At 39.5% G+C, this 15,847-nt stretch overlaps 1 protein-coding gene across 2 annotated transcripts in view; it reads right to left on the reverse strand.

Annotated features, from left to right (window-relative positions):
* Window positions 1-6,877: 6,877 nt before the first annotated feature.
* The window catches only part of LOC123773724 (uncharacterized), a 106,885-nt gene continuing 97,915 nt past the window's right edge, over window positions 6,878-15,847 (reverse strand). For both annotated transcript variants that reach the window (XM_069312507.1, XM_069312506.1), the window contains 8 exons: window positions 14,722-14,847; window positions 14,502-14,601; window positions 13,814-13,961; window positions 12,228-12,443; window positions 11,886-12,097; window positions 11,530-11,715; window positions 9,125-9,361; window positions 6,878-8,995 (listed from right to left, as the gene is read on the reverse strand). In XM_069312507.1, the coding sequence (XP_069168608.1) occupies window positions 8,933-8,995; window positions 9,125-9,361; window positions 11,530-11,715; window positions 11,886-12,097; window positions 12,228-12,443; window positions 13,814-13,961; window positions 14,502-14,601; window positions 14,722-14,847 (1,288 nt within the window). In that variant the 3' untranslated portion in view covers window positions 6,878-8,932. The remainder of the gene's footprint in view (window positions 8,996-9,124; window positions 9,362-11,529; window positions 11,716-11,885; window positions 12,098-12,227; window positions 12,444-13,813; window positions 13,962-14,501; window positions 14,602-14,721; window positions 14,848-15,847) is intronic.

A 15,847-nucleotide genomic window follows, 5' to 3' on the forward strand; every position in this document is an offset into this window, starting at 1 on the left:
ATCAAGGGGCCCAGAATGTGGAATGACCTTCCCAACCATGTTAAAGACTGTACCTCTCTCAACCAGTTTAAGATAAAAACTAAACACTACCTAATAAATTCCCTGTAATCTACCTCACTCCTTTAATCAACACTGTTTGTCAACCTATTTATTTGTGCTGCTTTTTTCAGTCATGTTCCCCCTTTTTTTTTTTTTTTTTTTATCTTTATTTGTATTTGTTCTCAACACCTTTTAATCTTTATGCTCAATTAGTATTAAGTTCTAGATATTAATGTTTTTCTTGCCCGAAACGCATTGCGTAATAGTGGCTTTAGGCATTGTATGTACTAGATCTATCTATATATCAATCCATTAATGTAACATCACTTGTATGTATATACCTTACCTGAATAAACATCTGAAACATCTGAAACATCTGAATATGAAGCCCGATCAAGAGATACTCTAACATGAACCAATACTGGGAGTTCCATGGCTTGAACTTGAATGACCAATGTGTGATTACAGTACCTGGAGGTGCTGTATTTGTTGTTGCAGGACCGGGATATACTACAGTCGATTCGACGTTGCATGACCAGAAGGCTCTGTGGCTGGTGTTTAATAACCAGTAGATGTATGTCATGAACTGTCTTGAGCAGGAGGTGCTGAGGTTGATGTTTCATGTTCAAGTAACTCCTCTGGTACAATTATTGTTGGCAAGCCATTTGCCGATAAAAGACTATTGAATGTTTGCACATACAGGCGAATATTAGACCCTGCTATTCTTTTAGCATAGTTGCTTATGTCATTCACTGTGTGATAGGTTGCTGCTATGCTGAAAGCATTTTGGTATGTGTCATTCACTGTGGGACAGGATGCAGCAGGTGGTGACACTGGCTGTGCTTCTTGTTGTTGACGTGATTGTGGAGAACCTCTCGAGGCTGCCGGCTGTTGTGCGCCAGCACTGAGCGTAGGATCACTATTACTCGACACAGCAGGGTTCACAGCTGACTGAATATTAAATGTGGTTGACGACTGGGATGTCGGTCGAGTTTGGGATGAGGCTTGCCTAGCCTCTGTCAATTTTTTAATTTCCACTTTTCTAAATGGACATTCAGTTGAAATTGCAGTATGTTCTCCTTCACACAGGATGCACTTTAATTGGGTTGACTCACATTCCCGGAAGTTGTGGTCTAAAGAACAGATACTACACTTGCCTACCTGCAGGGTGCAGCTTTTAGTATAATGTTCGTAACTAAAACACTTGTAACACTGTCTTATTTGGAAATTTCTCTCTTTCCGAATTTGATTTGGTGGTACGAGAAGGCCTCGGCACTTGAACCCATGTATTTCTGCATATGTAGCATCATCAGGAGAGTTAAATGTTAATTTTAGCGTGTGTTTCTGGTTGAACTCCGGCGTACTCTGGGGAAACTCTTTCCAAATAATCTTTGCCGAAACGGCAGTCAAGAAAGGGTTTAAGTCGTTGACACTTTTAACAATTTCAGTGGTAGAACTCTCGGTAATTAAAGTACTGATACGCCTCACGAAAATGGTCCTCTCAGCCTGGTCGCGTCGAAGAGGTTGCAGTAGGAGGCCAGCTGCTCGTAGTGCGGCCACATTATCAGGGGTGAAGAGCTTCTGTTGTGCCTCTTGACTGGTGAAGAGCAGTTCAACACCGCTGTCGCCATCTTCCACAATGTCGACGGGTGCTACGCCAGTGACGCCACAGATAATATCCAACACTGCACGTATAGTGAACTGGTGGGCCTCCCGGAAGCGCACTTGAACTTTATAACTCATGGTACCGTGTAGCTGGGTACCAGGAGCGAAAGAAAAACCAGAGGAATGTACGTGGTGCAGTCACAAGGACAGCGAGGGCTGGACTCTCACACTGGTCACACTCACAGCAACTTGAACTTGTCCCGCCGGTGTAAACACACGTCCGAATCCCCACAAACATGTTCGAACGCACAAAACACTTGACTGGCCAGTTTTTGGGTAAACTACTATATTACATTTATTATGTGATAATAAACATTTATACTTGTATAAAATAATATGTAGGTCTTAAAACTAAACGCTATACGTGTCAGTGTTGCCAGATTGAGCTAAAGGTAGCGAATTGGGCTACATTCAACACTTTCTACTACCCAAAATCACTTACGTCCTCTAATTACTCAACACAAAGCTGCCATTAGGACAATATCCAACTCTGGCCCCAGACATCACTCGGTACCCCTACTCAAATCTCTGAATATGTTAGACATTAAGTCACTGCACATTCTCTCATGTGTATTATACATATATAAAACGCTAAACTATAATGCCAATCCTGATCTCAAAAGCTTCATAGAAGGATGTAACAGAACCCATGAGCACCACACCAGAAATAAATACAGTTTTGATATTCCTAGAGTACGACTTAATCAAACAAGAAATGCTCTACAAATCAAGGGGCCCAGAATGTGGAATGACCTTCCCAACCATGTTAAAGACTGTACCTCTCTCAACCAGTTTAAGTTAAAAACGAAGCTATACCTAATAAATTCCCTGTAACCTACCTTACCCTTCTATTGTCAACCCATGTCTGTTTTTTTAAAGAGCGCTGTTTGTCGACATAACTGTATTTGTGCTGCTTTTTCATCTATGTTTTCATTTCTTGTTTTCATTCTACTCATTATGCTCAATTAGTATTAAGCTTGTCATTTAAGTTTATCATGCCCGAAACGCTTTGCGTAATAGTGGCTTTAGGCATTGTATGTACTAGCTCTACCTATAAGTCAACCAATCTTTGTACAAATTTATTGTATGTATGTACCTTACCTAAATAAACATTTTATTTTATTTTTTTTATTTTTTTTTTCAGGCTCCTGGCGTACAGGGAAAAAGTTAGCGCAATGTGCTCTCAGCGTTTCGGGCCATCCAGCGGAAACGCTGAAAAGTGTATACTCTTTTCACTGTCCTGATCTTAATTTTTGATGTCACATTTTATTTTTTTACCAATGTGTTCGCAATAGAATGTTCTAGAAGAACATATGTATAAAATGACACCAAACTGTGATTTAAGCCACTACCAATAAAGAAACTACGTAGATCACTAGCCATGAGCTCCAAACAGCGACGAGATGTTTCCATTCTTTTCAGGGTTGTCAACTCCCCACTTGTCCTACAGCGTTAAATTTGGTATCTTTGAGATCGCAATAAAATTCCCTACACGAATATATGCATATAATTGAAGAATGATGATCGCGGCTTACCCGCAAGAGTGTGGGAAGTGGGCGAAGTGTTATCTGTTACTGCACATCGGTGATATACAATAGTTTTACCACGAAGATACAAGACAATGCCGTTCTCTCAAATAGGTTATGTGGCTACTAATGAAAACGTACTTTTTATGGTAAACATGTTCATACTATCCCTAAGTCGATCGGATAAGAATTGAGTTTTATAGAAATATTTGTTCGTCAGACATAAAAAAATGTCCAACAATAACATACGGGCGGCTTCAAGTGACCGCCGACGGACTCGCTCTTGTGTCCACGGGGGGATAATTATATTAATAATTAATTAATGGCGATCCTAAAGTTGTAAGATAACGTTCAATTTTTTTTTATTTATATATACAAGTTCTTACATTCTTGTAATGTATATTATTAATAGGTACATTGTAGCAAAATTTGTATTCAACTTGGAGGGCTTGAAAAATTGCAGAAGGAAGCCTTGAGGATAATCCTTGGGTGCCCTCGCACCACAAAGATACTTAATATGAGGAAGGAACTTAATATTCAACTTAACTATGATATAAGTTGCAAGCCTTAGGCACAAATATTTGGAAGTGGGCAGCACAAGATACAAGGTGCGTTTGAAGCGCTAGGAAGGAAACTATGAGCATAACTTTCCTAAGTCCAAGAGCTAATGTGCAATAAATGGCAGCGGCTCGCGAAATTGACGTGATGTCCCGTTTTCTGTTTTTTTGGTCCTCAGGTAGGTTAGGCTCGGGCAATTTAGTACAAAACCCTAGTGACGTATTGTATGTGAAGCGGCTGCGGAGGGCAGTGAAACAGAGGTCGCGGCTCGCCGAGTCGATTGATTGATGAAGATTAAGCCACCCAAAAGGTGGCACGGGCATGAATAGCCCGTAAGTGGTGGCCCTTTTGAGCCATTACCAGTGTAGCGAGTAGATTATCCCAATAATATACTCGCTCCAAATATAGTGTTAATATTCCTGTCAACCTTTGGAGATGAATGAGGTGAGGCGTTGCCCGGGCAACACGGTGAGGTGTTGCCCGAGCAATATAAGCAGCAAGAATAGCAAACATTAACTAGTCTACTTTCAAGTGTGGTCTAGAGCAGACACTTGCGAGATACTGTACCAACGCTCAGTGCGCTCAACTCACACCAACGTATCACCTGCGTACTTCTGTATATTCGACCAAATATATATATAGTATCTTAGTGTCTGTGTTTATTTGTCACCATACTTTACGTAACAATAGAACCGTTACAATATAATAAACTAAATTTGCGATCATTTAAGGAGAGAAGTGCGACGACTGGATCACTGTGTACAGAAGGTTGATATGCCAACAAACACTTTCCAGACAACAATATATCTTGGATAAGTCGCTCCACAACATTGACACCTGGACCGGTGACTTCCTATGAGGCCACATATTTACTTATTTCATAATGGAAGTATATTATTTTATAGTAAATATATGTTTTCTCGTGTTCTGCATTAAGCACCAACATTATAGTGAATAAATATACCATATTTCTTCATTATTTAAGTAATGCTAGGAGGCTTTGAGTAGCTTTGGGTCATTAGGTGAACAGAATCTCCAATAGATGGGGCGAGAGTCGCGCTATCTCTCGCCCGAGCGAGAGTCGAAACTTATTTTAGAATTGATATATCTTTGTCCTCCAACAAGATATATTTCCTTTGGTGCACTCACAATAACGAGCATATCTCTGTCTTTCTGAAGGCATATAATATTTTAGGCTTTATAAGCGTATCTTTGTTAATTACACACTATATTGGTGTTCCGAACCTTAATGGAATCTGACCCATATATCAATCAGGTCAACCCATGTGTTGCGTTTCCAAAAATGTCGCCCATGTTAGAATCGGTGAACGCCCTAGTAATATTGTTGAAAACATCTTAATAACTTATTAAACCAAAGGTCTTTTTATGTCAGAAGAACGGCAGAAACTGGATCTATATATGAAAACTCTTTCAGGACAAAATTTAAAGTAAAACTAAAGATATTTGTAGTTGTATAAAAGTTGCATTTTTCATCGGTCGTAGAGCCGGAAATCCGCAATATTCATCTCAGAACAATGCTTATTTCACGTAGAATCGTTAATAAACGTAAGATTTTTATACGTCTCAAGAAAGATAGAAACATAATCTTCATTTTAAATGCCTTACCATGGGCATATTTGTATTTAAAGTGAAGATACGTGTATTTTTCTAATCGGCGAGCTCCAATCCCGCACAGATCGAGCAACGGAGTAACTCTCTCTCAGAACAATGCTTATTTCACGTAAATTCGTTAATAAACGCAAATATTTTTATATGTGTTGAAAAAGATAGAAATATAAGCTTCATTTTAAATACTTTACCATAGATATATATAAAGTTCTAATGAAGATACATGTGATTTAATAATCCCCGAGCTCCGACCCCGCACAGACTGATCGACAGAGCAACTCTCTCTCAGAACAATGCTTATTTCACGTAAATTCATTAATAAACACATATGTTTTATATGTCTCAAGAAAGATAGAAATATAAGCTTCATTTTAAATACTTTAACATAGACATATATAAAGCTCAAGTGAAGATACATACGTTTTTATAGTGGCATTCAGTAGCTTGTCGGTCATGGAATGCAGAAGCCTACGCACTTGCCAATATAGTGTGTAATTAACAAAGATACGCTTATAAAGCCTAAAATATTATATGCCTTCAGAAAGACAGAGATATGCTCGTTATTGTGAGTGCACCAAAGGAAATATATCTTGTTGGAGGACAAAGATATATCAATTCTAAAATAAGTTTCGACTCTCGCCCCATCTAAAATGGGAATGGAAAATTACAATTAGCATTCAAATTTGACCGGACTAATCTGGTGTCTACGGCGATGGGATGGATACTATGGGTCGAATTATGGTATGTGAGGATGGGTTGGTGCCTGGTGATAGCTAATAATTGTAAATCTACCACATGGAAACTAAGCATTAGTAGCATAGGAACTATGAGCATTGTGACAAGTATTATGGTATCCCAAGGACAGGTTGCAACCAACATCAAATTAAACCAGATGTGGACAGATGCAACATAAGAAGAATACCAAACTGAATTAAACCACAGATGCATCAGCACATTTACCTACTCTTCTGGATCTTCAGACATGAGAGACATAGTGGCATTACTAGTAAGCCATGGTGTGTGGGATAGGCACCACAATGAGAAAAGCTAGATCAGCACCACAGTGAGGGCAGATAGTGAAAGACAGTAACTATGACGGAGTAGTGGCATTACTAGTAAGCCATGGTGTGTGGGATAGGAACCACAATGAGAAAAGCTAGATAAGCACCACAGTGAGGGCAGATAGTGAAAGACAGTAACTATGACGGAGTAGTGGCATTACTAGTAAGCCATGGTGTGTGGGATAGGCACCACAATGAGAAAAGCTAGATCAGCACCACAGTGAGGGCAGATAGTGAAAGACAGTAGCTATGACGGAGTAGATGTGATAATGCTGATAATGGAGCACCGCTTCTGGTTTTAGCTTCATAAGAGAATCATAGAAAAATAAATGTAAAATTGCAATGAGGAGCAATTCTTTCATATGCAAATGTGTATAAAGATAATTAAAAATGAACCACTTCCAGCAATAAAATTTATTGACAAGCATCAAGAAAATATATAAACATTAAACTATGCATATGACCTATAAATATCAAAACAACACCATCCTTATGCATAAAGCAACATTTTTTATATCATTTAACAGTATTTAGAAATCTATAATAGGCAACACACAGGGTAAGATATCAACAAGTATTGAGTACATGCAATAACTAGACCTGCATGAGCACGTCATGGATAATAACTATGCTATACAGTATAGGCTAATTCTCCACTACCTAATCAGATGTACAATATGAATTGCATATGTCTTAGGGGTATGAAAACAAAATTGTTATATCTATTTACTAGATATCTGATAATTTATCACCAATAAATTTTTGTCATCTTCCCCTCAAACAAAGTATTTAGGACGTCATGTAAGCTACAACACTAAGCCTACAAAAGCTCCACCAGAACAGCATAAAGGTATGTCATCTAGTAATGTATAATGCATTAATGTAAAGCTATACAAGTGACAAAAAATGTACAGAAAAGAAAATCTAAAGAAAATAAAAAAGATAGAACATGACAAGGGCAACAACAAACAAAGACAAAACTAACACAACAGAAAGTTTTTGTTTGTTTACATGTTGAGGTTTGACTACTTCTGGAAAAAAAAGACACGTGGACTCTCTCCTTTGCCTTTCCGAATGAGGAGTTATGGTAGTATCATCTGCTTTAACCTCCTTCAGTGATGGTTCGCGTTCTTCTTCTTGAGTATATGGATTCACAAAAGTAACAGATTCGGAAATTCGTTGTGCTTTATAAGCCACTGGCTGGTATAATCCATGAGCTTTTGATATACTAGGAAGAGGTGGTAATTCTTTCCATGGTACACTCTGCTTTCCTGCAAGAGAGAGGATATCACTTCTAGAAGATGGACCTGGCACTGCAGGATCATGAACCTCTGGAACTGGTGGTAGTGGCATCTGTGGTGGTGGTGGCAGATTGAGAACTGATGGACGATGTAACTGGCCTGTAGTGATTGGAGGATTGAGATGGTAGCTAAAACCATATCTCTTTTCTTTGCTTATAACATCCATTTCCTGCATAGTTGGACTAACTACACTTTCTTCCCCTGGTTCTGTTTGCTTTGTGTGTAGATCTTCCTGCCACTGTTTACTCTCTTTGGTTAGAGCTTTGTATATCTCTTGGGAAACAGGTGTGAATCTTTTCTGTTGCCAGAATCCTCTTTCTGTCCCAGAGTGGCTATCTTTGAAAAACTTTGGCATTGATACCTGGACATTAGGTTGCATTAGGGTTTTCTGAGTTTTGTGGTGAGACTTTGCATGACTTGTCAGTAAGGCTACTATGTTGGGTACTTTACCCTGGTACTTCTTTGAGCCTGATCTACTACTTTGATAAACTGGCCCTGTCAAAACTGGACCTCTTGAAGAAGGATGTAACAAGCGTCCTTTTGTGGCACTTCTCCCTCTGAACCAGGGGGCTTTCACACTCATTAGAGGCTTTTCATGCTTAAAGTTAACATATTCCGGGCTACTCCACATCGCATGTTGTCTAATTCGATCATCTACTGTCCAAACAGCAAGACAATTTTTTGGGATATGCTGTGGCTTACGCAGGAGAGCCATTGAAAAGTTTACATCAGATTGGGAACATTTAACATGGACAACATCATTTACAGTATCAAAAAAGTTAGGGTCTTCACTGAACACAACATTACGTGGAACATAACATATAACTGTGTTGCCTACATCCACTTCCTTGGAAAATGAACATAGAGGATCCATATTCTTAGGTATGATAACAATCCTGCTGGCTTGTGGAGCTCGCTGCTGCAGGCTTGAGTATGTTGGGTCAAGGATTGCTATTTGCTGCTCTGTCTGAAGACTTAACCTCCGGTGCTGCCTGTTGCTGTCAGGAGGGAACTGTAAACTAGTAGGGGATGCCTGAAACAATGAGTCACTGGCTTGGTATGTTTGGCACAAATGTGAAGATGCATGTGTGGGTAAAGGGTGTTGCTGGAGTGGTGTATCTAGTGCATGGATGGTGGCGTAGCCCGGATCTCTTCACATGCTGGTCATACTGGAACGCTTTAGACTCCGTTCTACTTGGTCTAACTCCCACAATACCTGAAAAATTACAGAACTAAATAATAACCAGACAATATCACACTATCAATATTTTGAAACTTTAATATGCATTATTTTAAAACCAAATTATGATATACAAAATACTGGAGTTCAGAACACTTTACTTACCTCGAGCAAACACCCAGTACTCCAAGATTGTGCTGGGTTGGAGTCTTTGCAGTAGGCACCTTCAGCATTGGTCAACTCTGGGAGTGAACGCCAGGTATCACTCAGCAAGTAAGTTAGATGAGGAGCCATGAGAGATTTCACATGACCTAAAGTACGTCCCAGCTCTTCAAATCCTCCAACTTTAGAAGCAATTGCTAATTGTGCACGCAGAAGCCATCCTACAGGCCATAGCCATTCCTGAGAAATACAAATTTTTAGAATGATTGTAGCTCATTTTAACCATTCGAAAACACCTGCTATACAAATAATTGCAATCCACAATGGATAGTTATCAATTATAAAGTTAGATATGAATGTTGGGAAAGTGCTACCAACAATGATATAAAGATAAACACCTCAAAAGGCTGAGCCTTTTCTACACACAATACTTTCCTCTGCACGAGATCTTGTGAAATCATTCAAGATCAAGTAAGTATCAAAAGAAGGCACCAAGCCGGGGAGACCATATCACCATAAAATGTGTAAATATCACCAAGGATACCAAAAGTATCAGATTCACCAAGCATTCTATCGAGGGCCAAGTGACCGCAAGGGACAGTCGGAAAGCAAGACGCATGCACATCCTGGAAGTTGGGACATTCAACAAGGATATGCACGACTGTAAGAGGGACAATGCAGTTTTGACAATAAGGAGTAGGGTGATGCTCCATTAAGTGCCCACGAGTTAAATGGGTATGGCCAATACGTAACCTTGCCAGAGCTGTTTCCCTTACCGCAGGTTACGGTGGTAGGAGGATGGCCATACCTGGAGGGAGTTTCGGGAGTTGTTCTACTCCCCGAGCCTGGCCTGAGGCTAGGCTCGACTTGCAAGAGCTTGGTCTAGCAGGCTATTGCTTGGAGCAGCCCTCAGGCCCACATATCCACTACAACCTAGTTGATCTGGCACTTCTTGTGAACTTATCTAAATGCTTCTTGAAGACATCCATCTTTGTTCCAGCAATATTTCTAATGCTTGCTGGGAGGGTATTGAACAGCCGCAGACCATTCAATCACACAACTCTGACACATATCATTAACACCAAACCAGTCACTCATTGCTCCAGTAACTCTTACATGTGCGCTGGGGAAACTAAAGGGAAACTTTTCACAACATTTAACATGACTGCCTCTTTGCTTGTGTGCTCTCTCAACTTCCTTATTGTAAGAGCCCCCAGTCTCTTAAACATGACAAAGCTAACACAGCTAAACACACAACCTTTAAGGAGCTTTAAAGCAACAGGTGCAACAAGCCTTTTTGTACCTGTTGCCTCACTACTCATTGAGGTGGGTATGGGATCCATCACCGCCCACAGGGTGGGTTTGAAGTATATAATAAATGAGTAACGAGTCAAAACTCGAGCCACTCATTCTAACACCTCGCACTTCCTATTCATTTTCCTCCTCTGCTCCAGGTGTGTACACACGTGGGCGTGTTGGTCGTTTATCTAACAGGTGTCGAAGATCAGGAAGAGAAAGCAGGACATTTGGGGGAAGATAAATGGAACAGACTATATATACCATTTACTCAAAGATATGGGCTGCAGACCACCGAATGTGCGACTTAAAAAGTAGGGGGACGAAGGGAATATCATGACGGATCAAGAGCAGTAGAGTTATGGGCCCCAGCAAAAGCTGGAGGGGAAGAGAGAAAGGAATTACCATGGGGGTGACCAGGACGAGCATCAAGCATTGGCTCCTGGAGACAGACACAAAGTGGTGAAAACTGCATGATTAAAAGTTGGAGTTCATGGAAGTTGGCATAAAATACACGAATATTCCATTGAAGAACAGACAGACAAAAGAGATAACAAGTGAGAAATAAACGCAACGAAGAACACAGACTAAGATCAGGATCAGTGAAATTGGGGTGACAGTAGGTAATCAATGAAATAGATAATGCAAGCAAAGATAATGGATTAAGGGAGTGGGAGAACAGACCAGAGGTGGACTGACGAGTCCAGAGCATGTCCAGATAGGATATGTTTTTGACAATTTTATCAAATCTGTTTTAAAAATTAGTATATAAAAAAAGAATTTGTACAAAATTTTTACCCATATTTAGTTCAGAAAGTATGCTTGTTGCTCAATATTTTTCTAAATTTCCACTGCAACAAAGTTTTATGGACACTTCAAGCCTTCTGGTCCATCTAATCTTCTTTTAAATAGGTTAACAATGTACTGTATATAGTAAATAATTACTACATAGTTTTGTATATTACTGTAGTTAACTAAGATAGGGGGGGGGGGGGGGGGGGGAGTTAAGCAACTGATGTGCCAGTGAATTACAATAATGAGCATGATGGTTCTAATTACTGCCACTATCATAGAAGGATTTGTAAATACAGAACAAAATTATTATAACTTACAGGTCCCTGATGATAGTTCAAGCCATGAGCAACCTTGGGATTTGCCGAATTGTTTGAATTATCGTAGTTACCATCATAAGCCCAATCTTTGGGGTCCAGAGTCTTTATACCCAAAGGTCCTAGCAAGATCTTTTCTGCATTCTTCAATGCAACCCAAGCATGCTGCGGGGTTACCATTTCAGGAGCCTGAAAAAACAAACATTAAATTAAAAAAAAATTATACGTACTGTATAGTAAATTCAATAATGTAGAATGCTATCATAATATTCACCAACAAATATTTTATTACACATTTTGTGTTATATATTATTTTGACAATCGTGAAAGAAAATAAATTTTCTCATAGCTCAACTTACGACAGCTATGGCAATAGGGAAATTGCACCGAAGCTGATAATCTGCCCAGAATTGAGAAGCATTATAGGAATCCTTGTAGATGCCTCGCCGATGGATCAGCTCTGGTTTTGCTTCCCTTTCAGGTGCAGGCTGTTCACTGATCCAGAAAAGCTTTTCAAAGTTTTCCTGTATCTTCTTTTCCCAGAATTCATATGTCCACTTAGTTACATTTCCTGAAATGGAGGGGAATGTTAGCCGACTAGTGCCTGCTTTTACTAAGTCTATTGATATAGCAATTTTGACCTCCCCTCCCTCTTTCATACCAAAACAAACAAAAAATCTTCCAGAGTCAAAGTATTTTACCTGTATCATCCCGTCTCTCAACACTGTTGTAACTGAATTTGTGTTCATGGTGCATCTGACCCAAGAAACGTAGAGCAGACTTGCACAGACCAACGAGCTCTACTGCACTTCCATCACGAGGAGTTGCAGGTTTACCCTTTGTATCAGCCAGCTCACTGGATCCCATCTTGTCCATCCATGTACCGCAGTTATGAATATTGCCCCCGTACACAAAGCCTGTTAAACAGTAGACAAGATTATTAATATTAAATAATCCTAAAATTCAAGTACCTGTACATATGGCATTTTAGTTTGAGAAATTCCTTAATTTAAATATTTTCATATTAATATTACAGAATTGGCACCTCATTTACACCTTAAAATGTTAGCTTTCTGGACAAATTTCAGATGAATACTGAAAAAAGTAACAAAAAATAGTGAAGGAAAAAAAAAAAAAGTTAGGATAGCTAACACTTTCGCTCGTTAATGACGCAGTATGGCCTCAAAAATTTAGTAGACAAATGTGCAGTAACGATGCAGTATGAAACCCTCGTTGCTCATCTAACGATTGATCTCAAAAATTTTAAAATTTGACCTGCTTTTGGCTTGGCTGTAGGTGGGGCACACCGCACTTTTAGACTTTATATGCATACATTCATGTAGGGAATTCTATTACGAATACATTGATACCAAAATGAAAGACCTAGGACGAGAATTGACATGACAAAATTGAAAGTGTGAAAACCAACATTCAAAAACCAAAGAAACATTTGAAAACCATTCAAAACCAGTGCGCTCCCGTGGAATGTGCGGCGCACCTTGGGGTGGTCTGGTGCTCGCTCACCCGGCGAGTGTGTGTGTTAAGGGGCAGGAATGGAGGGTTGGGGGACCAGGAGGAAGAGGATGACAAGGAAATTTGGGATCAGGATACTATATCCAAAACACACAGAGAACACTGTATAAACATCAGAGGTCCACGGTTGTTCAACACCCTCCCAGGGAGCATAAGAAATATTGCCAGAACAACCGTGGACATCAAGAGGAAACTAGATTGTTTCCTCTAAGGAGTGCCGGACCAGCTGGGCTGTGGTGGGTACGTGGGCCTGCGGGCCGCTCCAAGCAACAGCCTGGTGGACCAAACTCTCACAAGTCAAGCCTGGCCTAGAGCCAGGCTTGGGGAGTAGAAGAACTCCCAGAACCCCATCAATCAGGTATCAACCAGTATATTAACAAAACCAGTTAGGTCTTTTTCCCTGATAATTTCCTCCCTTCCCTCAATGTTTTTTTGTCCTGAATAGCACCTGAATTCTTTACAAAGAATTCAGGCGCGATTGTCACTAGGCGGGAGGCACTAGTAAACTGAGGCGCGGTCACTGTGCCACCACGCACTAGGTCAGCCATATGCGTATCAACAAACTATGTTACCCGATTCAGATTTTACAAAGAAATTGAGCTTGAAACCCGAAAAGTTTGTAAAGAGGAGCATTCGTAAGCCAAGGTGTCACTATACTTTTATACAAAGATTATAGTAGATTCAGTATTTGACATTTGATAAGTATTTGAACTGATGGATTCAGTTTTCTTTAGATTGAAAGACAATATCTTACCAGTTTCCGAATCTACTCCAATTTCGTTATTGAAACCCTCGTTGCTCATCTGACGATCGATCTCAAAACCAGCATTCCTCTCACGGAATTTTACTCCTTGGAAATGACACTGAAGTGCTTCTTGGATTACATCTTCTAACAGCTGGTCCTAAAAGAAATGAATCAACATTGGATTGTTTAGTAAATAATGATTGAAGCGTCACAATTCCTGGATTCTCTCTGAATATTTCAATAAGTGCAATAAATATCTATGCCTTCTGAGGATGAGGTGCTGCAGTCTGGTGGTGCCTGCAGTAGCTGGCCAAGTGACCCAATTATTACCTACTGAGAAGGGCAGCCACTAGTGATGCTTTGAGTTTGTGCTTTGACCTTACTCAAGGAAATTTTAAGTTTCATTGATCATTTTTTAGTTACAAATCCTAGCCAATAGCCAGAGTTGATTTTACGTTAAGGAGCAACCAAGTGTACTGTACAGCTCAGAAAGGAGTTTTTGCATATAAACTCAACTCGAGTCTTATTTTTTTACCTCTGAAAATTTCAGTTGATTAATTATTTCACCAAAAAGAGCCACATCACATTTTAAACTAAGAATTTTGGACCATGGCATTTTAAATTTAAGAGAACTATAATTGTTTCCTATATAGTATTTATATCCAAAAAACTAAATTTATTACATAATTAAACTTACATGTTTGCCTGGTTCCTGTGGGGGTGAATCGTCAGTTGGGAAAAGACGTGACACCTTGTCTTTCAGAATTTGGTAGCCATTCGGAGCAATTGTCACATATCTGAGAAATTACAAATGGCATTAAACTAAAATGTTTATAGCTACAGAAATTGACATTCTAAAGAACATAAAATAATTACAAACTGCCTCATTTTCCATAACAAAATGCATTGTTGCTCACCTCTGGATAGCCTGAAGCCAGAACCAAACAGCATCTCGACAATTAAATCGCGCTTTTATTCCGCCATCAAGTAGATTTGGAATGAGACCATGACGTAAGGTGCCAGCAAATGCCAAGATGATCCACCTAAAAAGTGGATGACAAGAAATAGAGGGAATACAAAACTTCTTCATACACATTTATAATCCATAAACAAAGTAGTAATATGGAACTCAAAGTTTAGTTTGGCAATGTTTGTCTGTCTCGCCATATGAGATGATCATTGAGAGAACATCTGAATATCAAACACACCTGAAAAAAAAGGAAGTGAAGATGTTTAAGTTTGTCTTGTACCATCATCAAGAAAGAATAGTTTCCTTCTTACTTTCTCGCCTTCACTTCACATTCTTGCCTTATAAATTAAGAAACTCGACCACTCTCTCAACACTAATTGATAATGGCCCCACGACCGACTGAAACACTGTTGCGTCCTTTCTTTTCAGGTGTGTGGGGGATGGGTGTCTAACTCTCAATTGTATTAATAGTTATTAATCACTTTCCTTGACTCGCTCAACTACCTATTATATCAATCGATATCTCAAGTATTTAAACTAATCAACTCCATCTAGCACTTCACTTCATGTTTATTCCTTTGGAAACCTGTGAATGATTTTGATATTTTTTATCTCATTGCAGCAATTGCTGGTCTGAGGCTGTTTTTGTACCCAGCTGGGTCACAAAACCATCACATTCAGGTTGATCCAATAACTGCAATAGAAACTTAAGTTCTCTTGCAAGTTCCTACTTTTGTTCCAACAATATTTCTTACATTTATTGGCAAGATGTTGAAAAAGTAATGGAGCACTGATATTTACACTATTTTTCTGCCTATAGCTGCAAATTATTATCGAGTATTTTACACTCGGCCTTATCTCTCACTTCAGTAATGTGTGAGAGATGTAATGTCACACTGTCATTGTGCAGTTTTTGGATCTGACCTTCCATTGTTTTCCATATGACTTTCAGGCAGTCTCGGTATTTCAAGTACTCGCCTAGTTGTGCTTATACTCACTCAGTTGTGCTGAAGACGCCTCCAAAGATTTCTGATTAACCAGGCTGTGATTCCTATGTCAGACTGAGTGGCAGC

This window comes from Procambarus clarkii, chromosome 72 (genome assembly GCF_040958095.1).
Source record: "Procambarus clarkii isolate CNS0578487 chromosome 72, FALCON_Pclarkii_2.0, whole genome shotgun sequence".
Classification (NCBI taxonomy): Eukaryota; Metazoa; Arthropoda; class Malacostraca; order Decapoda; family Cambaridae; genus Procambarus; species Procambarus clarkii.